Source organism: Danio aesculapii, chromosome 19, assembly GCF_903798145.1.
Source record: "Danio aesculapii chromosome 19, fDanAes4.1, whole genome shotgun sequence".
NCBI classification, from domain to species: Eukaryota; Metazoa; Chordata; class Actinopteri; order Cypriniformes; family Danionidae; genus Danio; species Danio aesculapii.
This window is the reverse complement of record NC_079453.1, coordinates 27,323,963-27,347,706: the sequence shown is the minus strand read 5'-3', so window position 1 is coordinate 27,347,706 and position 23,744 is coordinate 27,323,963. Positions and strand designations below refer to the sequence as shown.

The following is a 23,744-nucleotide window of genomic DNA, read 5'->3' as shown; positions in this document are numbered from 1 at the left end:
TTATCATTTTTTTTTACCGTATACCTTATTTATATATATATATATATATATATATATATATATATATATATATATATATATATATATATATATATATATAAATTCATTTTAGTAATGTACTACATAAAAATGTCAACAACAAATTGAATTAATAAAATTTCAACTGAACTTAAAGATACTAGTATTACATTAATATAAAAAAATCTAAAATTATTAAAATTAAAGCTTATTTTAAAACTAGTGTTAATACTGTAACAAATAATAAGTTTCAGTTAAAGTACTATATAGAAATATTTGTAAAAAATTCATAAACACTATATATAGCTCAAGTACATTTAGAAAAATAATGAGAAATGAAAAAAAAATCTAAAATATTGAATAAATTAAATTTATTTTTTAATGGTATAAAAAATCTTAAAAGCTTATCAATATTAAAAACATGCTTTCAAACTTTATAATTTGGTGTTATTTTTAATATAGAAATAATACAAATATACATAACATTACAGGACTGGAATACACCACAGAATTATCAATCAAAATATGCATGACGTAACTTTTATATACTAACGTTTAAAACAGGACTTCAGTCTACCTTGGAACAAACCCATACGATGGTTACTCAAACATACTGTAAATGACAGGATCAGCTTTTAGCCTAAACAGATTTCATAGATCGAACAAAAGTGTAAACAAACAAGTATACTTAACGTCAGCTCAACTAATTAGGAAAATGGGGGCCATTATCATTATCCCATTCTGCCAAGCTGGAGGGGGCAAAGGTCAAAGGTCATCCACAGTGGTCATGAATGGAGGAGGGAAAACGGTGGTATGGGGAAAAACAGCCATTTGTTTTGTTTTTGTTTGTTTATCACTTCCAGATAAACTGGCGCCAAATATCAGAAATCAAAGAGGATTTTCTGTGGTAGGAGAAGCCGATGTGCCATTTTATTATATATTAATTTACTTGTGCCCCAGAAAAGGAAAACGAAATGCAATGAATGGGTGATTTGGAGGTAGGAAACAGCTTTGGGAGCAAAGCTGCTCAAGATAATACCAAACCACTTTGATAATAAACTTTGGATAAGGTATTTTTGAATAACCAAAGCAACATTTCAGATATTTTACAATATGATTGGTCTGCTGACTTGTCCATTAAGGCTGTCCCATCTGCAAAATCACATGATTTTTTGATGCGCTTGCTGGAATGTATTCAGTAAATGTAAAATGTTCAGTAAAATGTTCCATAATAGTTTATGTGCATTTTTTTTCTTTCCATATAAAAATATGATCCTATTTAGCTGTATTTATGTCAATTATGTAGTATGTATTATGTAGTTATAGTCAACATTTATGCACATCTTGGCATTTCCATTAAGCATTTCATCACCTTAGAATTTTGAAATCTGAATTTTTTTGTCAAAATTGAGTTATTCACATATTTTTATTAAATGACAACTTATTTACATTATGGTAGGGCTGGGCGATGTGGGCAAAATATCATATCCCGGTATTTTTAGGAGAAATGACAGTATACGATATATATCCAGTATTTTCCCATAAATGATTACTTGAGAGTTAAAGCCTTTATTAAAACTTTATTAAACATTTTTTTGAGCAAAATATAATTCAAACACAGGGGTTTCCATCCCTGTTTACAAATAAACAGCTGCACAAAAAAATAACAGCTGCACAAAATCTTTTTCTCCTGCTTAAAACTGTTGCACAACATTTCAAATTCTAAACTAAATCTTTGATAAATAAATACAGTACAGGTTTTTCTTTCCTGCTTAACACTATACACAGCACTACTGTGCTGTTGTCCAAATAACAAAGTAAACAGAACAACAGAAAACATAGCTACATTGTCAGAGCAAAAAAGGAACAAACTTAAATAGTAACACAACAAAAAGTATTGTAGGAGAGAACAGAACCACAATGAATATAAATATGAAACAGTATTTGTCACAATTACAGTGTTGTTATAAGTAATCCTGTATACCACAGTTGTGTGATTTATAAACAACAATTAAATCAGCTGTATATGTTTTTTGTTACACATTTACATGTAGCCTATGTATTATGCACAATTAACAGTGCACATATCGAAGATATCTAAAGTTAAGTCTTTCACTACATGTAAAAAAATCCAACACTTTATCTTTTGTTTTGACTAAACTTGTTTTACCAAATATTAACTAAGGAGATGAAAACGAATAGACTATAGATATGAGAACAAAATGGTTTTAGAGAACTGTGATAATGGAAACAGTCATTATAACAGACCAGACTGCAGAGATAAATGTGTTATAACATAAATGTAAACAAGAGACCATGTAATAAATACTGAACTTAGAGTCAGCGAATATGAGGTGGTTTCAATTTCGAAATGCGGTATAAATTAGTCCCATTTTGGCTTTTTTAATTCTTTTGAACACATTCAGGTGCTGCTTGTCAATTTGACAAGGCTTCTACATTGTGTGTGGTGATGGGTCGTTCTTAAACGATTCGTTCATTTTGAACTAATCTTTTGTATGACTCATGGAGTGAATCATTCATTTGCGCATGCGCACATTTGTGCAAGTGGAGCTCGCGTGCTACCTTGGAGTGGTCTGTTTCATGAAAAATGCATACGTGTGGCCTTGCACCATATCGATATGAACAATATTGGTTAATACTGCATCGCGTTGGGGAATCATATTGATATATCCTTAGAACCCGGTATACCGCCCAGCCCTACATTATGGGAAGTTTTTTATGAGTTGTTTACATTTAAAGACTTTTTATTTAAAAACAAAAACAAACGTTATACACATACTGTTTGCTATACGGAATGCAAAAACTTTGACGCTCAATATCTCAAAATCATTCCGAACGCAGATTGAACCTTATAATTCCAAGGTGACAATTTATTGTGATATTCCAAAATCTGCATAAAAATAGGTGAAGGGAAACAGCTACTGTTTGTCCTTTTGAAGTGTTTGAATTTTCATTCGTTTACTACTTTTTACCCACAATCAACTATGATTAAGTGTGCATCCGATGTACATTTGTGGAAGCACCATTTCCCAAATCCAACACAACTCATTGAAAGAGCAAAGGAAGATACAACATGGTTGACGTGAACAAACGTAAAACCTTAATTCAAGCCAGAATTCCATCAGGAGTAAGCAAAAATGTTTCTTGACTGTTTCTTCTGTGGTCCCCCTTTCCTGATATGGTTTACTCATCTGCATGACACAATAGGGATCAGTGCATGAGTGAACAAGTGAGCAGTTTCGGACACCGCTCTTGGCTCGGTTTTATTGCGTGCCCCAGGGAATGCTGGGTAGGGAGTAGCCCAACTATAGCTCCCCAGTCACTGGCGTCAGGGGTGCGCAAGCCGGATTTTTGATCGCAATCACGCGCCTTCTGTCACGCCTCAGCCTCTTTCTCTGGAGCCAGATCTAAATCCGTCATCTCCCAGAGAGAAAGAAAATAAAAAACAGACCTTCCCCAATCCCTCAATTATGTACGCTCTCAAATTCGCAGGCTGACATAAATCATAATTAAAGATGAAGGCATCCGTTACAATTGTCATTTTTAATTCAAGCGCAGGCGTAATTACAACTGAAGTGTTCTACTTCGGATGCTCCTCTTTTGTTCTGTTTATAAGCAAAAGAGGTAAAAATTGAAGCTCAAGGGGAACCAATCAAATATGTCTAACTAGTTGTCCTTGTTCTGATTGGACTGCTGGTTGCTGTGCGGACCGTTTCGATCATACATGTGGTTAGATAGATTGTGGTGGTATCCTAAAAAGACAGTTCACCCACAAACGAGGATTCTGTCAGCATTTACTCTTCGTTAGGCATTACAAATCAAAGCAGAAAGACTTTCTTTCTTCAGTACACAAAAGGTAAGCTCAAGAACTATCTTCGTCAACAAACACCCTTGTGAAAACTGCTTAATTGTTTTTTTTAAAGCACTTTACAACCACAGAGGAGCAGACCAAAGTGCTGAACAGTAAAATGAAGATTAAAACACTAACCACATATAACACATAGTATACAACTCAAGTAGTAAAACAACTGCACGCGTAATGTAACAGGCGACAAAGGCCAAGGAGAAAAGGTTGGTTTTGAAGTGTGATTTGAACAGAGACATCAAAGGGGCCTGCCTGATGCAAGGAGTTAGGGCATTCCATAACTTGGGGGCAGCCATTGCAAATGTACGGTCATCTCTAAGCTTACGTCTGGTTTTTGGGACTCTAAGAAGCAGCTGATCTGCTGATCTAAGAGCACGCAACGGTATATAGGGGTGTAGCAGTTTGGATTTGTAATGTTGTGCAGAGCCATTAAAGAATCTAAAGACAAACAAAAGACTTTTAAAATGAATTCTATATTGTACAGGTAACCAGTGAAGTGTGGATAAAATCGGGGTGATATGACCAAACTTACAACTACCTGTTAAAAGACGTGCTGCTGATTTTTGCACCAGCTGTAGACAGGCCACAGAAGACCCACTTATGCCTATGTAAAGTGAGTCACAGTAATCCAGGCGGGTAGTAACAAAGGCATTGATTACAGTTTCAAAATGTTGTCAAATAGTTGTGCATTTCAGACCTTAACCCTTGTGCACGGTTCGAATTTACTACCCTTTTGTTATGTTCGGGATGAAAACATCCACTGAATTAAACTGCTGTAAAAATACACCAGATATATATTTTTTGAATTTTTATTTAATCTGTTAATCAACCTCATTCCTGATCAAAACTACTAAATGTTTTTAAAAATTACAGAATTTTAACATTTTAATTGCCAAGTTGCACAAATGATGTCACTGGTTTGATGAAAAAAAATGGAAAAAAAAACACACACACACAAAATGACGTATTTTCAGTATAAAAAGTAATTTGGACTGAATTTTTTTAACCTCTTATCACAGTCTTGGACTTGTGAGTAATTAGTAACAACATTGGCTTTGATGCATTGTTAGATTTAAATTTTTTCTCCCTAATTTACTGTTGGTGGCTGTTTTTGCCCCATTGACTTCCATTATAATAACATTTAATAGTGCATAAATCCACAGTCTTTGTTTTTATTTACTCAATGTTGTTCTGAGTGCTGAGATGCATAGACACATAAAGGTAAGTGCGTAAAGGTCAATCTCACACACTCACAGACACACACTTTTATTTGCTGTAATACTTCGTATAAAATCCAGAAACTACGCTTTTTTTAGCAACGGCCTATCTAAAGGGTTAATGGTGCCAACTGATGATCAACAATAAAAATGACAAATTTTACCTCTTACCAACAGGGAAAACCACCAACAATCAAGAATGCAGGATTACAGGTGTCCTGGTTTTGTAATCAAATAAATGTGGTTATAATGGAAGTCAACAGGGCAAAAACAGTCACCAATAGTAAATGAGGGAGACTTTTTTTTTAAATCAATCAAAAACAATGAATCAAAGGCAATATTGTTTCAAATGTCCAAGACTTTAACAAAAAGGAGAAAAAAACACACACACACAAAAAAAATTAATAATTACTTTTTATATAGAAAATAAATCATTTTGTGTGGGTTTTTCCCACCAAATCAGAGACATCATTTATGAATTTGGCAATTAAAGAGTTAAAATCCTGTAATAGAAGTTGACCAAAACTGAGGTTGATGAATTAACAAATGTAAAAAATTTATCAATCTGATGCATTTTTAAAGCAGTTAAATTTAATCTCTAACATGTAGTAAATTTGCCCAGAGTGTACCATTGTTTTTTTTATATATATATTCTTAAAATATGTGTCAAAATAAGACTTGTCAAAAATGGTCAAAAAAATCAGTCTGCTAGCTGAAACACAGAAAACATTGTGGTCATATTAAGACACATAATCACCCCAGAGTGGAAAATATCCCCAACAGCACATAAGGGTTAAAAGTATACATTTTTAAAACTGTACTTGAGAGATCATTTAAAATGAGCAGATAAACATTACTTGTGATATATGTGATTTTGAGCTTAAAGATGATGTTTTTACTTTTATTTCGATGAAATGCACTTATTTTTATGTGCTTACAAACCAAAATACATGACAATTTCCATATATTTAAAACTGTAGTGATTATATTACATCTAAAGTTAATTTATTTTAAAACAAACTTAACTGCAACAACATTATAAAGCTACAAACATTTAAACAACAGAAATAACATTAAATTACATTTTCATTTTCTATAATTTCCTCCAATTACATTTAGCAATATTCATTAGGCATATTTTGAAGACAACATACCACAGCAGAAACTGTGAAATTCCATAAAGACATACCCAAGTGGATAAAAAAGCACTGGATTTAATATTACCTTACAAACAAAGAGAAGTAATTTAATTGCAATTTTCAAGCAATTAAGAGGCTTAAATCATTATATTCAGTCCACGCTTGAGCAGTACATTCTTTCACCATATATTATTTCTATAATAAGTACTCTTTTTCACATGAGTGTAATAACCATGAGCTATTTCAAGCTCTAAAAAGGTCAGAAAGCATCATTAAAAGTACCATAAATCTATCCCACATAGTTTGTGTGCTAATTCGAAGTCATACTAAAGCTTTATGAGCATATTTAAAGCTTAAACTTCTTATACTATATCTTACATAATCTCTTTTAGAGCCTTCTCTGTATGGGTCACCCAAGTTAAGCATCTCAATTTGAAAGTTTGTCAGGGCTCCTCTGTCAAGTGAACAGGTTTTCAAGCAGGTTGAGGTGGATGTCAGTTGACTGGAGGGGGGCATTAGTAGGTTAGCATCCTCCCTGACAGCCACTATATTCCCTTTGTGACAGCATATGGCGGTATGAAGCGCACTAGAGAGCGATGAGTGAGGGGGGCACATTGAAAACATTGTCTCCCAGCTGTGGCGGCAGAAAGAATGCACAGGGATTACGGATTATATCTCTTCTAATTTACATTCCTAAATGTCTGCAAATCCATTAACCCAGTTTGCCCTATGCTTGAGGAGTCACCGGGAGAATTTAATCAGCCTGCTGCCCCACCACCAAGCCGCACACGTCAGCGCACTTAATTGAATTGAAATCAGCTATCTTTGTTCTTTCGTAGCGCAGCGGCAATGCAACAGCTTCATGCCGACACACGTGGCTGCGGTTTGAATGTGGCTGCTGCGGACTGAGACATGTAAAGTATAATAATTTAGGACAGTCAATGATATCCAAGAGAGGCTGGAACTGAAGTAAATGCGCATGCAGACATTTAAAAGCACATAAAGATATAGTTACAGCTGACTCTGAAGTAACACAGGCAATAGAGGATGCTATTCATTTGCAGGGATCTCCTTTACCTATTTGAGTTCACAGGAGTCTGGCTGTAGTGTGAGGCTGGCTTTAAACATTCATAAACCCTGACATACACACTGCATGTCAGGGTTTATGAATGTTTAAAGCCAGCCTCACAATACAGCTAGCTTCTCTCAACAACCAGAGGAATAAATTGCTTAGGACCTTTTTTGGCCCAGATAAGATGTTGACGAATCAAATCTGGACAACATGACTTGTCATAAATCTGTAATAAACATGATTGTAATAAGGCCATTATATTTGTGTCATTAATTTTATAACAATGTAATTAATGTTTTTTGACCTCAAATACATTCATTCATTCATTTTCTTGTCGGCTTAGTCCCTCTATTAATCAGGGGTTGCCACAGCGGAACGAACCGCCAACCCATCCAGCACATGTTCTACGCAGCTGATGCCCTTCCAGCTGCAACCAATCTCTGGGAAACATCCATACATTCCCACTCATACACTACGGACAATAGCCTACCCAATTCACCTTTACCGCATGTCTTTGGACTGTGGGAAAAAAAACGGAGCACCTGGAGGAAACCCACACGAACGTGGCACCACGTCGCCCGACCTCAAATACAGTGATATAAATGTACTTTCCTTGATTTGACATTAAATATTAATTAATCAATTTCAATTATTTTTTTATCATTTATTATTTCGAGTAATGACACTTTTACTGAGAACTTTAAATGACAAAATCATTTGTCCTGTTAAAGCATAATGAGACAATTGCAATGGTCTCATGACAATCATGTTTATGAGAGATTTATGAGAAGATGTTGTTGTCTTGGTAATGTTGTCATGCATCAAAGATATTACCAGTTTTCACAACTGATGATATGATATCTGATATGATATCTGAAACAATATCATATTTACATTTAAAATAACATAACTGAGCTAATGACAGTTGTTAATAAGATAAAATATCTTTCATATTCATGGTTTTGAAACAATCTTTCATATTCATGATTATACAGATCTCAGGGTAGTCTTATTAAAACCGCTTGAAGTAAAGTTCATCCATTCTGAGCTTCTCTTTGGCACTTTAGTACTAGTGGACCAATCAAAGATAAGAGTTTTTTTTTGAGAGGTGCATGTCAAGATCCACATCAGGGTAAGTTTCTGTTTATGGATCTTCAACATGCACTCAATGCAGAATTATAAATTGCCTTTTAGAGCACGGATCAGATCGCAAACACATCAGAGACACTGCAATCATATCAAATGATAAGATTATGACTATAATTATGTCAGTACTTTCAGTGCAACAAATGTACGCGTTTTCTTATAAATGCATCTAAAAAGGTGTTAAATGAAATGCCTATTTTAACACAAAACCTGGCAAAAATCATCGAAATTAATGACATAAAACAAATGATTTTCACTACTAAATTAGACTTCCAACTTCCCAAAAACATCTACAACTGCAATAATGACAGACAATCTACAGGCCATTGAAAATATCACGTTAAATCTGATGAGCTTCTTTACAACTCCTAAACTGTCTGCATTGCTTGCAGGTGTTGAAAGTTCTGGCTCTTGTTGGAGAAAATGGAACCTCAATGACTACCCATTTTCACATTTTCGGGGCTCGCTGAAAAATACAGCCCTTCTGGTATGAAATAGCGACTGAAATAAGAAAGATAACTTGGGAAGAATTGGACTACTCATTTAGGCCCAATCCCAATTGATCCAATTTTCTGCATGCATTTAAATGCTTGTCAGGATTTAAATTGTGAAAACAGAAACAGCTTACATCAGAGTTTAATTCCAGCATTGTTTCTGCAGCACATTACTTCACATTGCATCAGAACACGTATACTGTATAATGTAATTCGCAGCTTAAAAAAAAAAAATGCTAAAAACAAAAACACTCCAAATTATGCTGTTGACACTCCAAAAGCCAGAACTTCTGAGATTATGTCAGCTCAAGACAGAACAATGAAAAAAAAAATCTTTTAAGAAGACTGCCAGAGAAATTGCATGGAATTAATCACAGCCAGCACTCTACTCAGCAGCCCGGTTAAATACTTACTCTATGTCAGATAAGCACAGCGTTTCACTGGCAGTCAGCCGTAACTGAGCTACTGTAGAACTGCCCATTTGACCCTGGCTATATTTAACCCAGAATCCATTGATCTGTATTTACCCATCCTATCTACCTCCAACCCTCCGAAAGATCAACACCGTCTGCTCACAACTGCCTCTCTCCTGGTGGCTGTAATAGACATGCCTAAGTAAAGAGCCCTCTGGAAGATATTGAATGTCAGGGATTCTTTGAACGATAAAAACGACACACTGAGTGATGACAACTTTACACTTCTCATAACACTAGTGTACTGTAATGCCATTTGGACACAATTATGAACAACATACATAAGCATACAGACAGAAACTAACTCAGCAGGGGAGTATCATCTATAAATAATACTGGTGTATGGTTATTGAGGTGTGGGTCAGCGTCTGTGGAAAAAAAAACCTTCTAGGAGAGTCACTGAGAGTTTAGACTGATACATAACACTCTCAACAAGTGGCTTTGGCCTCTTTATGACCCCACACGCCAAGCCAAGTCAAGTTACGGCCAAGTCTGAAAAGACCTGAGATGACCAGACTAATTAAATAGGCCATAACATATCTGATAGAACTATCTAATATTTTATACAAGACAATCAGGAGGGTGAAGGGATTGAACGAGTTCTTTTATTTGGTTTGTAACCATAAATCTTGGCTAATGAACGTCTTGTTTTTTTAGAAAGCATGTTACAGGATATTTCTGGGCTGCTATTCTGAAATCCCAATGAGGAAGGAAAGTTTATACTGAAATAAGGCAGTCTCCCACAAGGTTTAAGTATTATGTTGTAAAAAATCAAGCCAAAGAATAAATCCAAAGTCCAGAAAGTCCTCATTCTTAAGGTTTTGTATGGTGCAAATGGAACATTCAGCTTCTACATTTTTCCAAACCTTTTACACAGCTCAGGACATGCATGAAACAGGAGAATTTTCTTTTTTTAAGCACCAACCCGAACTGCACTCAACACTTGTGATCCTAGTAAATGAATTTAAAGAGTCAAATAAAGATTCATGTGAAATTTTAAAGGACTCACATAAAGTCTACAGACAGAGCACAGAAATAGATTGTTTTCTATTGACACTTGGGTAAATCCAGGTTTGGTAGACCTTTAAAAACCATCCCATATTATACGCTGAAAACATTAAATCATTTATGAATGAGTTTAAATGAAAATAACTTAAATCTGTCGAATCTACGAGGTTGTAGACTAACCCTGAACTTTAAGATTTGCCTGTTCTGTTAAATATTTAAGCTTCGCTCTGTAGAATAACTATGTACTGACCTTGAAAGCTGGCGGTACCCATAATCCCCTGTGAAAGGTATGGTCTGGTTTACAGAGTAGTGGGTGTGTTTGTAAAAGTGTGTGTCCATGACACGTTAGGCTGATAACATGTCTATTATTCAACATGAAAAGGTTGGTGTGATATCGCCTAACTTTCAGAGTCAATGTTTGTGCAGCAAGTGCACTAGAGTTCAGGTGCCATGAAGGCCACCTGTCATGATATCAGACACCAGTGCTGTGGTTCATATAACAGTGATAAAAATAACACTTTCCTTAAGCAAACTATAGTGTAAAGTGTAAAAGAAATATTTGAGAAATCTTTAAGTTTTCACATTCACTCTTAAAAGTAACATTCTCCAAGAAACATTGCGTTTGCTCATTAAACTTCTGTAAAGAATTTGAAATGCAAATAATGAGAGATGGAAGGAAAACACTACTCGTAAGTATTATCAGTATATACTGTATGGGTGTTTCCTGGTGATAGGTTGTGGCTAGAAGGATAAGTTGGTGGTTCATTCTGCTGTGGCGACCCCAGGTTACTTAAGGGACTAAGCCGAAAAGAAAATGAATGAATACAAAAACTAGAACCTAAAGTTCGTTGACGAACTTTGATGTTGGCTTGAGAAAGCCAATGTGACTGCGCTAGGACTGGGAATGGCAGTTGGCAGGGAGCACAGTGGTTGCTAGGCAGTTGCTAAAATGTTTATGGCATTGCTAGGTGATTGCTAAGCAGTTGCTAAATGTCACGTTTGATCAAATGACATGTTTGATCAAATGCTAATACTCAGTGGGCATTTTTAGCATTCATTATTGCACTGTATAGCCTGTTTTATTGCTATGGAGACAATTGACAGCTTAGTGATGATACATCAAATCTTCTTGCCAATATGAGTGACATAAATCAACCCCGATGTCTCTTTGACAGTCAAAAATTGGACGTAGACATTAAAAAAAAATGGCTTGCCACATTTTATTGAAAATATAATGCTTAATATGTGTGAAAGTGATACATTGAAAAATGGCTTGCCATATCAGTAATAAAATAGACTTTTTGTAAAAACGGATTGCCATATCAGTAAAAAAATATCGAGTTTAAGTCATGGAGTTTATGGCTTGCCATATTTTGAAAAAAATTATGTTTAAAATTATTTATTGGAAAACTGTAAGATTGATAAACCTGACAAGACATAGCAACAAAATCTAATGCAGAACACAGCTTTTGGCCAAATCTGGGGCTTGTATAAATTTTTCATGTGCCCAGATTACTAAAATTTAATATTTATAATTTTATAAATTCAAAAACGATAAGTCTTATCGGTATGAGGAGAAATAGCAACAATCTTGAATAAAGAAGGCACATTTTGACCAAATTTGGGCCTTGTAGCATCAACTGCCTAGAAGGAAATTGGACGGAGTAGTATAACAGTATGTTGGCTTTCTCAAGCCAACATAACTATAGGAGTAAACACAACTGTTTCGTGTAACAATACAGTAATTATTGGAGAATGTATAACTTTTACACATGCAAAAGTTGCTCATGTCATCACAATGTCCATTTGGAGGCTCTGAAAAAATTCGAAACAAAATGCTATAAATGTGCACAACAATACACATTAAATCTAAACTCAAATGAATATCATCAGTGCCGAGTGGACTGAATCTGTGAAACTTTTAAGCCTCACTTGATGTTCAGTGAACGTTAAATAAGTCTAACACTGGCAAAACCACAATAATTAACTGTGAACAGCAGATTGTTTAAAGAACATAATTGCTTAGTTCTTTCCATGAAACACAGGAAAGCCAAAACAAAACACAATGTGCCATTTAGTTTATCGGAACAGACTCAACAATAACTTCTCAATACTTTACAAAGAGCCATGTCATAAACTTGGAAAATTCAGCAACTAGTTTTTCATCCAAGCAGTTGCAATTTATTGCTATATGTATGAGCAACGACACATTTATAAGTTATTAAATAGATTTCAGTGTGTTATGCCATGTTAAGTCCCCAACTTGAACCAAAATGGTGTTTTGTTGTTTGTCATAACAGTAAGAATACTGTGGTGCTATTTAGGAGAGACTAAAATCATCCAGAAATGTATTTGAATGAACAAAAAATAACAAGTTTAAACCAAATTTTAAATAAAATTAATTAAAATGAAATAATATTTTTATAACAATAATATTTGCTTTATAACACAACTCTGAATGTTTAGCAAGGTAATGAAAAACGAAGCAATACCTCGAAGGCATATGAAGGTGAGGAAGTCTTCTGTCTTGGGTTTGCGACTGGAGAGGAATGTGATGTGTGTGAGCGGCGTGGGCAGAGAGGGGTCGGCCATCTTCACCGGTGTGTTGCTGGGAGAGTTGGGTTGAGACTGAGCAAACTTCCTCTGCGCATGCAGTCTGGGCCTTAACAGAAAAAGAACAGAGAACAATATATTTTAAATACACTTAACCTCTATATTATATAACAAACACTTAATGTATATATTGCTAAAACGTATTGCATAAATCCTCAACTGGCACTGGGATTCAAATAATGCCAAGAGCAACAAATTCCTCTTAACACATTTGTTCTCATGATGCTAAAACTACACTCGGGCTTGCCTGTTGCCATGACTAATTTTGTCGATCTGGATCCAATTCAAACACGTTTTTGGTCTGATTAGCAGACAAGAGCTGCTATTTATGATAATCATTTAAATGTTGATCACTGGATTGAGCACCAAAACAATACAGGTTACAAAACGGTGGATTTTTTTCCCAGAGCAGTATTAACACGTTTAATCTTCCACAGATAAGATGTAAAAACGCAGTCCTAAACACATCGTTCCCCAAACACAGTTTTTTTTAAAATGCACTCTCATAATGCGATTATAGTGGAATGTTGGCAATATTCAGATTACACTTTACATCATGTAAGCACAATGCTTGACATTTAATTCTATTAATACAACAAGGTTCATTATCATAGTAACCATATTCACATTAAACTATGTGGCATGGGCCAGTCTAAATGGTTTGCAGTTGTAGCAATGTGCATTTATCCAGGCAGAGTGCAAAGCAATTGATGAGATGTTCATCATGGTACTGAATAACCATTCATAGAAATGTGTTTGTATTTGATGCAAGTAAGATTAAAACCGTGACTATTAAATGCTGGTGTAAATAATCTAAAAGTAAGGTAAAAATAACCATACTTCTTAGCAAATAATCAGAATAATGAAACTTGCATGTAAACCGGTAGATGTGTTCTTGCCATGAAAAACAAATTCATGATCAATCATCTTATCTGCTAAAGCTTGCACTTGGATTAAAGACATGCTAAACTGTTGTACTTCCCGCTTTAGCACTTGCAAGATCTTGTTTAGCCTCCAATTAACAAAGACTTTGCAGTGTAATCAAGTTCTCCATTACGCATTGTGAAGACTTCAACACTACGGATAAATCAAGCCGCTAATTTCTAGGCCTCTCACTCATTGCAGCTTCTCCATTTGAAGATGTCTAGCTGACTCTACATCTCAGTTCAGCTCTCCCAAGGAAACTGCATGAAATGATAAAAAACAGTGGAAAGTCATACGTCTCAATTCCTCCTCCTCCCTGTGCTGCCAGTGGAAGCACGCGTGTACGCACTTTCCGTTTCAGCTGCATTTCATCATTTTACCCACACGCACTCCCTTTGGTCCACGCCTGATGTTTGCTGCCAAATATGTTCTCCCCACGCAGAATTAAAGAAAATCAGGGGGATGGGTAAAAGACAAACACCATTCACTCCTGTACAAATTAATCTCATTCAATCAGAGGGCCGTGCCTGAGACGGCTTGCCAAACCCCAGCAGCTTTGACGGAGCTGCAACGGCATTGCTAATCAATTCTCACCAGCGCTGTGTTCAGCAGACAGATTGTTTCTCTTTTTTTTTCTTTTTCAGTCTTTCATGGATTTGACTGATGGCATGAGTGCCTATGCCACATAAAATAAAAAGGAAATGCGGAAATGCTGCTACCCACTAAAGACATATATTCTAAAAAAAGTTGTACTTAAACAGTTTAAAACGTGCTTCAAAAAGGAAACAACAGTATAAATCAGCAGGTAACAATAGTCTACTTTAACCATTCAGGGTGGCACTACACTAAAATAAGAACTTCATATATACTGTAAACAAAAGCGGTTTCTTACTATTTTGAATATGAATTATGCTGGTAACTTTTTCATTCCAGCTGGCTCATGGCATTACAAATATATGCACATTAAAAAAATGAACGTAAAATGTAGGCTAACATGAACTTAACCAACCTTCTGTCTGTAACATCTTGAATTTATTGCTAGCTTTGTACCGACTTGCTAAAAAGAACAGCAAATACAAATACAATCTGTCACTGACATTGCTGCTGGATGCCGCTTCAAAACCCTCAATCTCCAAAAAAATGCATAATAAAAAATCCATATAGGGCCTGACTAAATTGACATTCATCAATGGCTGAAACCCTGGTTTGCTGTGTTAGAGTCTATTGCTTTAAGGTTATTGCATGCTAAATCTGAAATTTTTGTCCGTGATTCTTGCACGTTAAAATATAAACTCGACCTCAGGTTGTATAAATCGTATTGACATACTGCCTCCAGAACTTTCATCTGTCATACAAAATTTAAACTGGGTTAAATTTTTTCCGCTTTTCGCATCCGGAAAAAAAAAGCACATGGTCTGCTTTCGATCCATTGCTTTGACACGTCAGTGCGGCCGATATCATGTCTATAGATACTGCCTGTCTCTGTTTAGGATTTGTTTACCAATGTGAATGTGTAAAGTATCACAAGCAAAATATCAAAATTTCACTTATTTCCAGAAAAAAACTTTGCATTTCGGGATAATTGTAGCACAGCTCTTTGGTTAAGAGAACTCTCCTTCCTTTTTATGTAGGCTAGTATTAGATAAACACATGTGCAGGTGTAGCCAATTCCTCTTTCTTTTTCTACTTCGGAGGAGTATCACTGCTTGGATTAATTAATTCTCATTGGACTCAGGCTTGTTCATGTGACGAATTTCACATATGAATACAAAAAAAAACGTATACAAACATTTCGGACTTCAGTGTGCAAAGACCTTAAGTCCTAATTAAACAGATCTGAAACAGCTAAGACAAAACTGAAACTTGCTCCTGGACAAAAATAATTCAACTATTATATCAAATAACAAGATTTATTTCCAAATAAATGTATTGGAATGACAAAAAAAAAAAAAAAAAAAAAAAAAAAAACAGGAACGAAAGAAAGAGTGAAATACCCAACCAGACCTGGCTAAAAACAAGAAATTACAGTGAACTACAGTGGAGACGTGTTATATTGCATAAAGTCACAGTTAACCTACAACTCATCCATTGAAATAGCTCCACACCCAAATATTGACATTAAATAATGCAAAAAGTTAATCGTAACACTGGATGGAGAATGCTGGAGAACTCTGAGTGTTCGGAGTGAGATTTCAGCCAAAAAACACAATAATAAAAAAAAAACATAGCCTTTAAATGTTGCTGCTAGACATTCAACGGAGCACTTAAAGCTGGCCAACTGCCCCATTAATTATTGATTGCTAAAGTGTTTCAAGCAAGATGTTTAACCTCATTTAGACTGGTCCAGGGGAGGAGTCATAACTCACATGAGAAATAAAGAAAACAATCTCTTATTCTCGCCAAGGTTTTCATAAGAAGCCTAAATATTTTTAGGAGTTGAGAACTGCTACTTTACAAGTATTAGCTTAGCTCTAGAGTAACTCTGATGCAGCTGTGCAGGAAAAAAAAAGATCCATTAAAACAACGAAGGATGTCGTCACGGTTCATCGAGTCAGTCTAGACTGCTCTGAATCTCAAAGATGGTCTGCTTTTATTGGACAATTTATCCTATCTGTTCCTCATTACAGGGTATAATGGCCAACTGTTTGGCATGCAAGTATCCGGTGACAGAGATGGTAATGCATGCAGGGATAGCTGTCTAGATGTACTGTAGCGTAATCCCTACACACTACACAGAGAGCACTTTTACAACTTAATGCATGTCTGTCACCACATCTGTACAGTCTAAATACAGACTCGTATGATTTAAGCTCAAACAGATGAGGGAGACATACAACACAGTTGTCAAACAGGAATGGGATAAGTCCTGGGAAAACACTATAGAACTGCAACTTTCCTAGAATGTTATCTAAAATGGATTACTGGAAACCGTTGATAAAAACAATTATATCATCAAATTGGAACAAACAAAACCCATTGCAGCTTAAGAGTTTGAAAGATGATGTGTAAGATGTTACCTTAGCTACCTCATTTGACAGCATACACAGCACATAAACAAGTTTTAGAGAGTCCCAGTGTTTTGAAGCTCTGCATACTTTCCCATGACTATTTGCAGAGGTTGTGGCTGTCCCCAATTATAGTGTGTCTGAACAAATTAACGGCTTCTTCCAAATAAAGCTAGGCTCTAAATGAACTCTGTCTTAACTTTAAAACTCTCCTGTCAATCAGGAAAGTATTATATATATATATATATATATATATATATATATATATATATATATATATATATATATATATATATATATATATACTCTGAAAGTGGGAGTCTGTAAATTGCAACATGACTGATGGAGGGTGGAGATGGGATCCAACCACATCCTCCAGACAGGATGGGTAAAGAGGGGCCATCAGATTGACTGCTCTGGGCAATCCGGTTCCGCTATTCTTATCCTTCCTCAATGAGCAAGAGACACTGCAACACAATAGCCCCATGGAGCTTCCCAGCCTGTGCAATCCTTAATGGGACAGATATGGGTTCTCTTACAATGCCAGTCTTTTAACAAGAGGCTCATGCATAATTTACAGCTGATAAAAACCACAACGGGCTAAGGTCACTCCAGGAACTAGGGCCCTGATCCTATTACCATTGAGCTTGTGGAGGCCAAAACCCATGATGAAGAGCAGCGACTGAGGTCAAGTTTAAAGGGTACAGGATTCATTTATGTAAATCTCTCTTAGGGAGCCGATTGGTATGAACAGAGATGATTAGAAGACATCCCAGAGTGCATCTATCTTCAAAGGGACAAGTTCCAATGTACCTGGCGACCAATTCTGCCTCAGTATTAAAAATATCTACCATAAATTTCCCTTCAGTTGTAATGTGTTTTACTGCATCAATAGTTTTCAAGGTCCCCGTCTCCAATAAATCTTCAATTTAAGATATATACATTGTAAATCTGTCGATAATCCACCTCTAAATTGCTCTACTGAAGTCTTAATTCAGTACATTGAACTGATTTGTCTACATTTGTAGTCTTATGCCTCAAAAATGGTCTACAGTCAACATATCCATATTCAAATTTGACTCACTAATGATACAATGATTAATGCCTCAACCTCTAGTTCCAATGTATATCCCTTCAAATGTTCCTTTAGTTTCAGTTCCAGTCTTCAGTTTTCAATGTCTAAACTTCCAGACTGCTTTACATGCTTGGTCAGACAAACCTGCGTGATAATCTGCCTCACGTTTTTAATATATTTGCATTCAAAAGACAAAGTTACAATTTCTTCCTATAATTTTAATGCTTCCGCTTCCAGATTTTCTCTCTCTTTTATCTGTGTGAGAAGATGTGCCATGTATAAAAGAGTAACAATGAGGTTAGAGAAAACTAGAACTCATACAGATCAGCTCAGCTGGCCAAGTTGTGGAGAGAACCAGACAAAAGTGGAGTGGTTAAGGTGGAGAAGGGGCAGTCAAGTGAAACAACCGAAAGGGGAATAAAGCAAGGAGCAAGCACCTGCTGGGAGGCGCAAAGAAAGGGATTATTGCAGGATGTCCCGATTCATCCACCTCTAATCCCTATGCCTCACCCTTCAAAGAACGCCTTGCTCTGGTGTTATATGTGAAGTCTTCTATGTCATTGATTAGCTTTCAGGACAGCAGCAAGAGCAAGTAGTTGGGTTAGCTCTATTAGAAAGCAAAAAGGAACAGTAACTGGATCCTTGGGGCTTATTGGCTGGTAGCAGGGGTGGGGTGACAAAATACTATAGCAACATTTAAGGGCATACTCACAACTAGGTAGAGTTGCCTTAAACCGTGCTGAAGCATGATTGCATGTTTTAGTCGTTTGGGATGCAGTGATGCAGTCAAATATTTTGCCGAACAGATCCACAACTTTTGACGCTTAGAAAATCATCATAAAAGTCATCGTACCACACACATTACGAGGTCTGCTGAAGGTGCAGCTGACGTGCAGCAAGGGGTTTGGGTCTTTAATAAACTATGACAGTTTGTGTTCAATGAAAAGTAAGAATAATTTATAAATCCATATGAAACAGTGCCTTAAAAGTGATGCCGCGTCTTCAGTTTTGGGCTGAGGCATGCTTTGCACTGACACTACAAGTGTACTGCACCAAAGATCAACCGATGCGCATTCTGGCACACATCTTCCAACCGGGCCAGGGCTGGCCAACTGAACCACGCCTCGGTCCAAATCGGAGCACTCTTACTTGTCAAATGAACCAGGAAACGTGCCTGGGATTGGTTCGTATAACACAGTGTAAGTGCACTCTAAATCACCTTGCTTTACAAAAACAGCTGTTGTGACTGGAATGAACAAGATTTATATTAATCATTCCTAGCCCCGATCTATTTTCAATTCTTCCTCAATCAACTATCCACACAGATAAATGACATTAATCTGTTTTCTCTGCTTTAAATGCAATAACAGGAACCATGTTTAAGCTTAATCAGCTGCATGTTGAGAAGTTGACTTTCAATGTATCTGCCTCTAAATACAATCTTCAACTCTAAACAATTGAAGATGTCCCACCTGTATACACAGTAAAGAACCTATTAAACACAAGCCTCATTCTAAGTGGACAAGTCCACAGATCCTGCTGGTTTGATCTCTAGTAACATGATCTCCTTTGGCAGTTGTGAGCATGCAACGTGACGGTAAAGTAAGACAGGTATTGCAAGCCCTTTGGAACTCCGCTGAATGCTTGAACCCTCTAGTTTGTGGGGTCACTTTTGGAGGTTGACGTTCCTCTAAAAGAGTACCAAATTGTGTCGAACAGAAGGAGGAGTTGGAGGACTTCCACAAACAAAAGCACATTGGTGGCGCCAGGGGTAAAAGGGACGACCCCTCCGGTGTCAGCACCTCCCCCTGCACCCCAGATCCCAGAGCATCAAAGCATTCCACAGCGGCTGGAGTCACTCCTAATCTCAGCAGCAGGCTCCAGCTCTCTCCGGATCAGATGAGAGGAGCAGGGGAGAAGCTCACAGGGAGGGAGAAAGAGATGAATGATTGCAGAAGAGAGATGGATGGAGCCATGAAGTGAGGGCAGGCACTGACAGACCCCAAGGGCAGATATGTTTGAGTTTTAGGAAGGGAGCGAGGGGAGGAGGGGTGTATATAAACCCTTTGTGTGCAACACTGATTCATTCGGCCTGTTTTCCGTCATGTGCATGTATTAACATGGAGGCAATGTTGAGATAACAGGATCGGTATCCTACCCTTATGAATCCAACAAGGTGATATATGGAAAAAAATTAGAATACATAGTAAATAAAGGCATCTTTTTGATGCGTTTGTATGAATACAACTTAAACTTGTCTGAACGGGTATATATAGTATTTTATACCACTGCATGGGGTATGTTACAGCATGGTTTGATTCACTTTAGCTTGGTGTTGCTTGGCTCGCTGGATCCACTCCTTGGATAACAAAGAGAGGAACATCAGAACCTCTTTTACTTTGACACTGGCATTGATGATTCTCTTGGACCAATCAGTATGGTAATGGTAAGGCTCACTTAAACCTCACCTTTAAAAAGCACCAGCTGCTAGGTAAAGAATGTAGCGGAAAAGCCCCCAAAATGGGCCGCACCAAAACACATCATGCCATTCAGTGGAAAAGTGCCTTATATGGCAAAATTGTAACTTGGACCTTGACTTAAAGAATTAGGGTGTTTTTTACACTAGCCTTATTTAGTTCAGTTGAATTGCACTAGAATTCGTTTTCCCTCTTGGTGCGGTTCGTTTGGGAATGTAGCAATCGCACTCAAGTGTGCACCAAAAGCAGACCAAAAAAGCATACCGAGACCTCATTGAAGTGTTGGTCTCGGTACGGTTTCAAACAAACCCTGGAGTGGTTCGTTTGTGATGAGAACATGACCCGTACTAGAAAAGATCCAACCACAAAAAGTACCTTAGTCAGACATTTTGTGTTTGTTTACTTGTGAGTTTTTTAATGCCATTTTCCCACACGTTAGTTCTGACCAATTGAAAAGCAGTTTAGGAAATACATTCAATAACATCTGGCCAATGAGTGATGTGGATTTTGTCACATGACTGCATTTTGGTTCTTTTCAACTGGTTCGGACCAAAACAATCAGTGTGGTGTAAAAAAAAGACCCAAAAACGGACAGAGGAATTTCTTGCCCTTGGTCCGGACCAAATGAACCAAACCACAGATGTGAAAGCACCCTTACTTAACTGACAAATCCTATAATCTTTTGATATACCCAAAACGGCCAATGACAATATGTTATAACTTCAGCAGAGACACTCATGGTCTTCAACTTACAGCATCTGTTTGAGTAAAATGCAGTTTATCTGATTTGTATTTTTAGAGCCAAACAAATCCTGCAGATTGACGGTGAGCTCTAAGATTGTTTACTTTAAATCTACTCATTCAGATCTGTTCAGTACACATCTCATCATAGTTAAATCAGTCTTCCGTCTATGCTATTGGCTTTACTATAAGTGCTTGGATAGACAAACACAAACACCTGTCAATCAAAAAAATTCAACAGCATACAAAGCATAAATACATGTGAGAACTTGTGGACAGAGCACTGAATTTCAATTACTTTGCTTTATTATCTGATGGGATAAGACTGAGACTATACAAACACTGCTGACCAACATAATATCAGTTGACTCATGTTTAACTACTGTTCAAATAATGCCCATAAATAGATCTAATTCTGAAACCTCGGCGTATTGTGAGGATAGACAGATTTTAATTTAGTTTAACATGTATATTTCTTTTGAATCTCAAAGAGACGGAAGCAATTTACTTGCATTTTATCATAAAACTGAAGATAAAAGTCAACTACATAGTAAAAAGGAGTAAATAACTGCATTCTTTCTTCTTTTTTTGAAGTTTCTTCCAAAGGCATGCACATTCTCTACGATTAATAGTGGTCATTTTTTAAAATCACATTATTTCTTGATAATTTATCATTTCATAAACATTTAATGATAAAATAACAGCCATAATTTAAACTATTCATACAACTATGTTCCCAGACAGATAAAGGTGAAAAGTACTGCAAGATAAATAGGTATGGGCCCATTTTTCTGTAAAGTCAAACATCTTTCATTCTCTTGCTGGCTTGCTGTTTCTGGTACACATGCTAGCGCTCACTCTCTCTCTTTTTCTTGCGCTCTGTTACAACTAAACAGCTCCAGATGGGCCACATGGTCCTGATAAAGTCTCCCAGCAGCCTCTGCCAGTGTGAAGCAGCTGGCTCTGAGAGTGCCGTGAGGAGCCAGAGGCACATGTGCCGAGCAGCCCACAGCAGCCAGGAGAGCGCACAGGGATCCCTGATTCTAGGTCATTCATGAGCCTGCTCCAATAAACAGTGCTGAAATGATAATCGCTACAAAATGATGACAAAGCATAACCACAAAGAGCAGGTTGGGGTGGAGGGTTAATAAAATAAATAGGGTAAATATTATGTGGAGTATTTTTTTTTTGTAGTCTAATTAGTAAACTGAGGTGGGAAACAAAGTTGTAAAAATATTGTTTATTTATTACTTTATTTAAAGTTTTTTTATACATGTATACACAGAACAAGAACAAACAGTGGCTTGTACTGTAGGCATACAAAGGACAATACAAAAGAAAACAAAAAAGAAAGACACATATCATAGTCACAAAACATACAATCAAAACTAGAGAGGGTATATAACTTAAACCTCAGATGGGGACACTGGATTGCTCTTGAGATATAGATTTGTCAAATAAATCAAGAAATTGACCTCAAGTAGCCAAAAATCTTCTTATGGAGCTAGTCCTTAAAAATCTGAGCCTCCATCTGAATAACAGATATGATGTCAGGAAATTTTTTTTTTATTTAATTAGATAAAAATGTGCAAACTAATGATTTAGTCGAGTCGCAAAACATCAAGCACTGGCAAATAACACACTGATACTTATATAATGTAACGTGTTATATATTTTTAATAAAAATGCCATGACATATACAATTAATATATTAACCTGTTCCAATAAAGGATCCACCTGTAAGAATTGATTTACGAAAATGAATAAACATTGAATAATTTTTCATATTGTCTTTACATTAAATGTGTCGCTGCTCTGGAACATAAGGAATGTATTTTACAACTATTTTGTTAGTTGAAGTGACATTCAATAAAAGTATTAGGTCTTTCATTTGATTTATTAATTAGCCATTGACAGGGGCATATTGGACATTTTAAAAGGGGGCGGGGACGGCTGTATGAGATCATACGTTCATATAATTATTAATCACCTGTTTCTAAATGGTCTGTCTCTAAAAGTGAGGGGGATGGATCCCCCCTGTCCCCCTCAGTTGCTACGCCCCCGGCCATTTTGATAGTATTTTACCATTCATATGATAACATAGCAAACATTTAAAAAAAAATGTTTTATTGTGTTCAAGAGAACAAGGTCTGGAAGCATTTGAGGGTGAGTAAATCATAAATAAATATTGTTTGAGATGAACAATACCTTTGACCCGTCTCAGCAGGGTGCTTTCACACCTCTAGTTTAAAAATGCTAGGAAAGTGGGTGAGTCTAGTTTTGTTTAGGTGGGAGTGTTGAGTGGAAAAAGAGGAAAGGGTTTGCATAAAAAGGGGAGTTTCAGTAAGTGCACTATAGCTGATTTACACACTGGCAATAAACACAGATGCAGGAGAGATAGACAGTGATTCGGGGAGCAGCCTTTACAGCGGATCTGAGAGCTGTGTGGAAGTGGA

General features: G+C 36.5%; 1 protein-coding gene across 1 annotated transcript in view; it reads right to left on the bottom strand.

Annotated features, from left to right (window-relative positions):
- jarid2b (jumonji, AT rich interactive domain 2b) overlaps positions 1 to 23,744 on the bottom strand; it is a 177,968-nt gene that overhangs the window by 30,385 nt on the left and 123,839 nt on the right. The window contains exon 4 of the mRNA XM_056479618.1: positions 12,946 to 13,115. Within this exon, the coding sequence (XP_056335593.1) occupies positions 12,946 to 13,115 (170 nt within the window). The remainder of the gene's footprint in view (positions 1 to 12,945; positions 13,116 to 23,744) is intronic.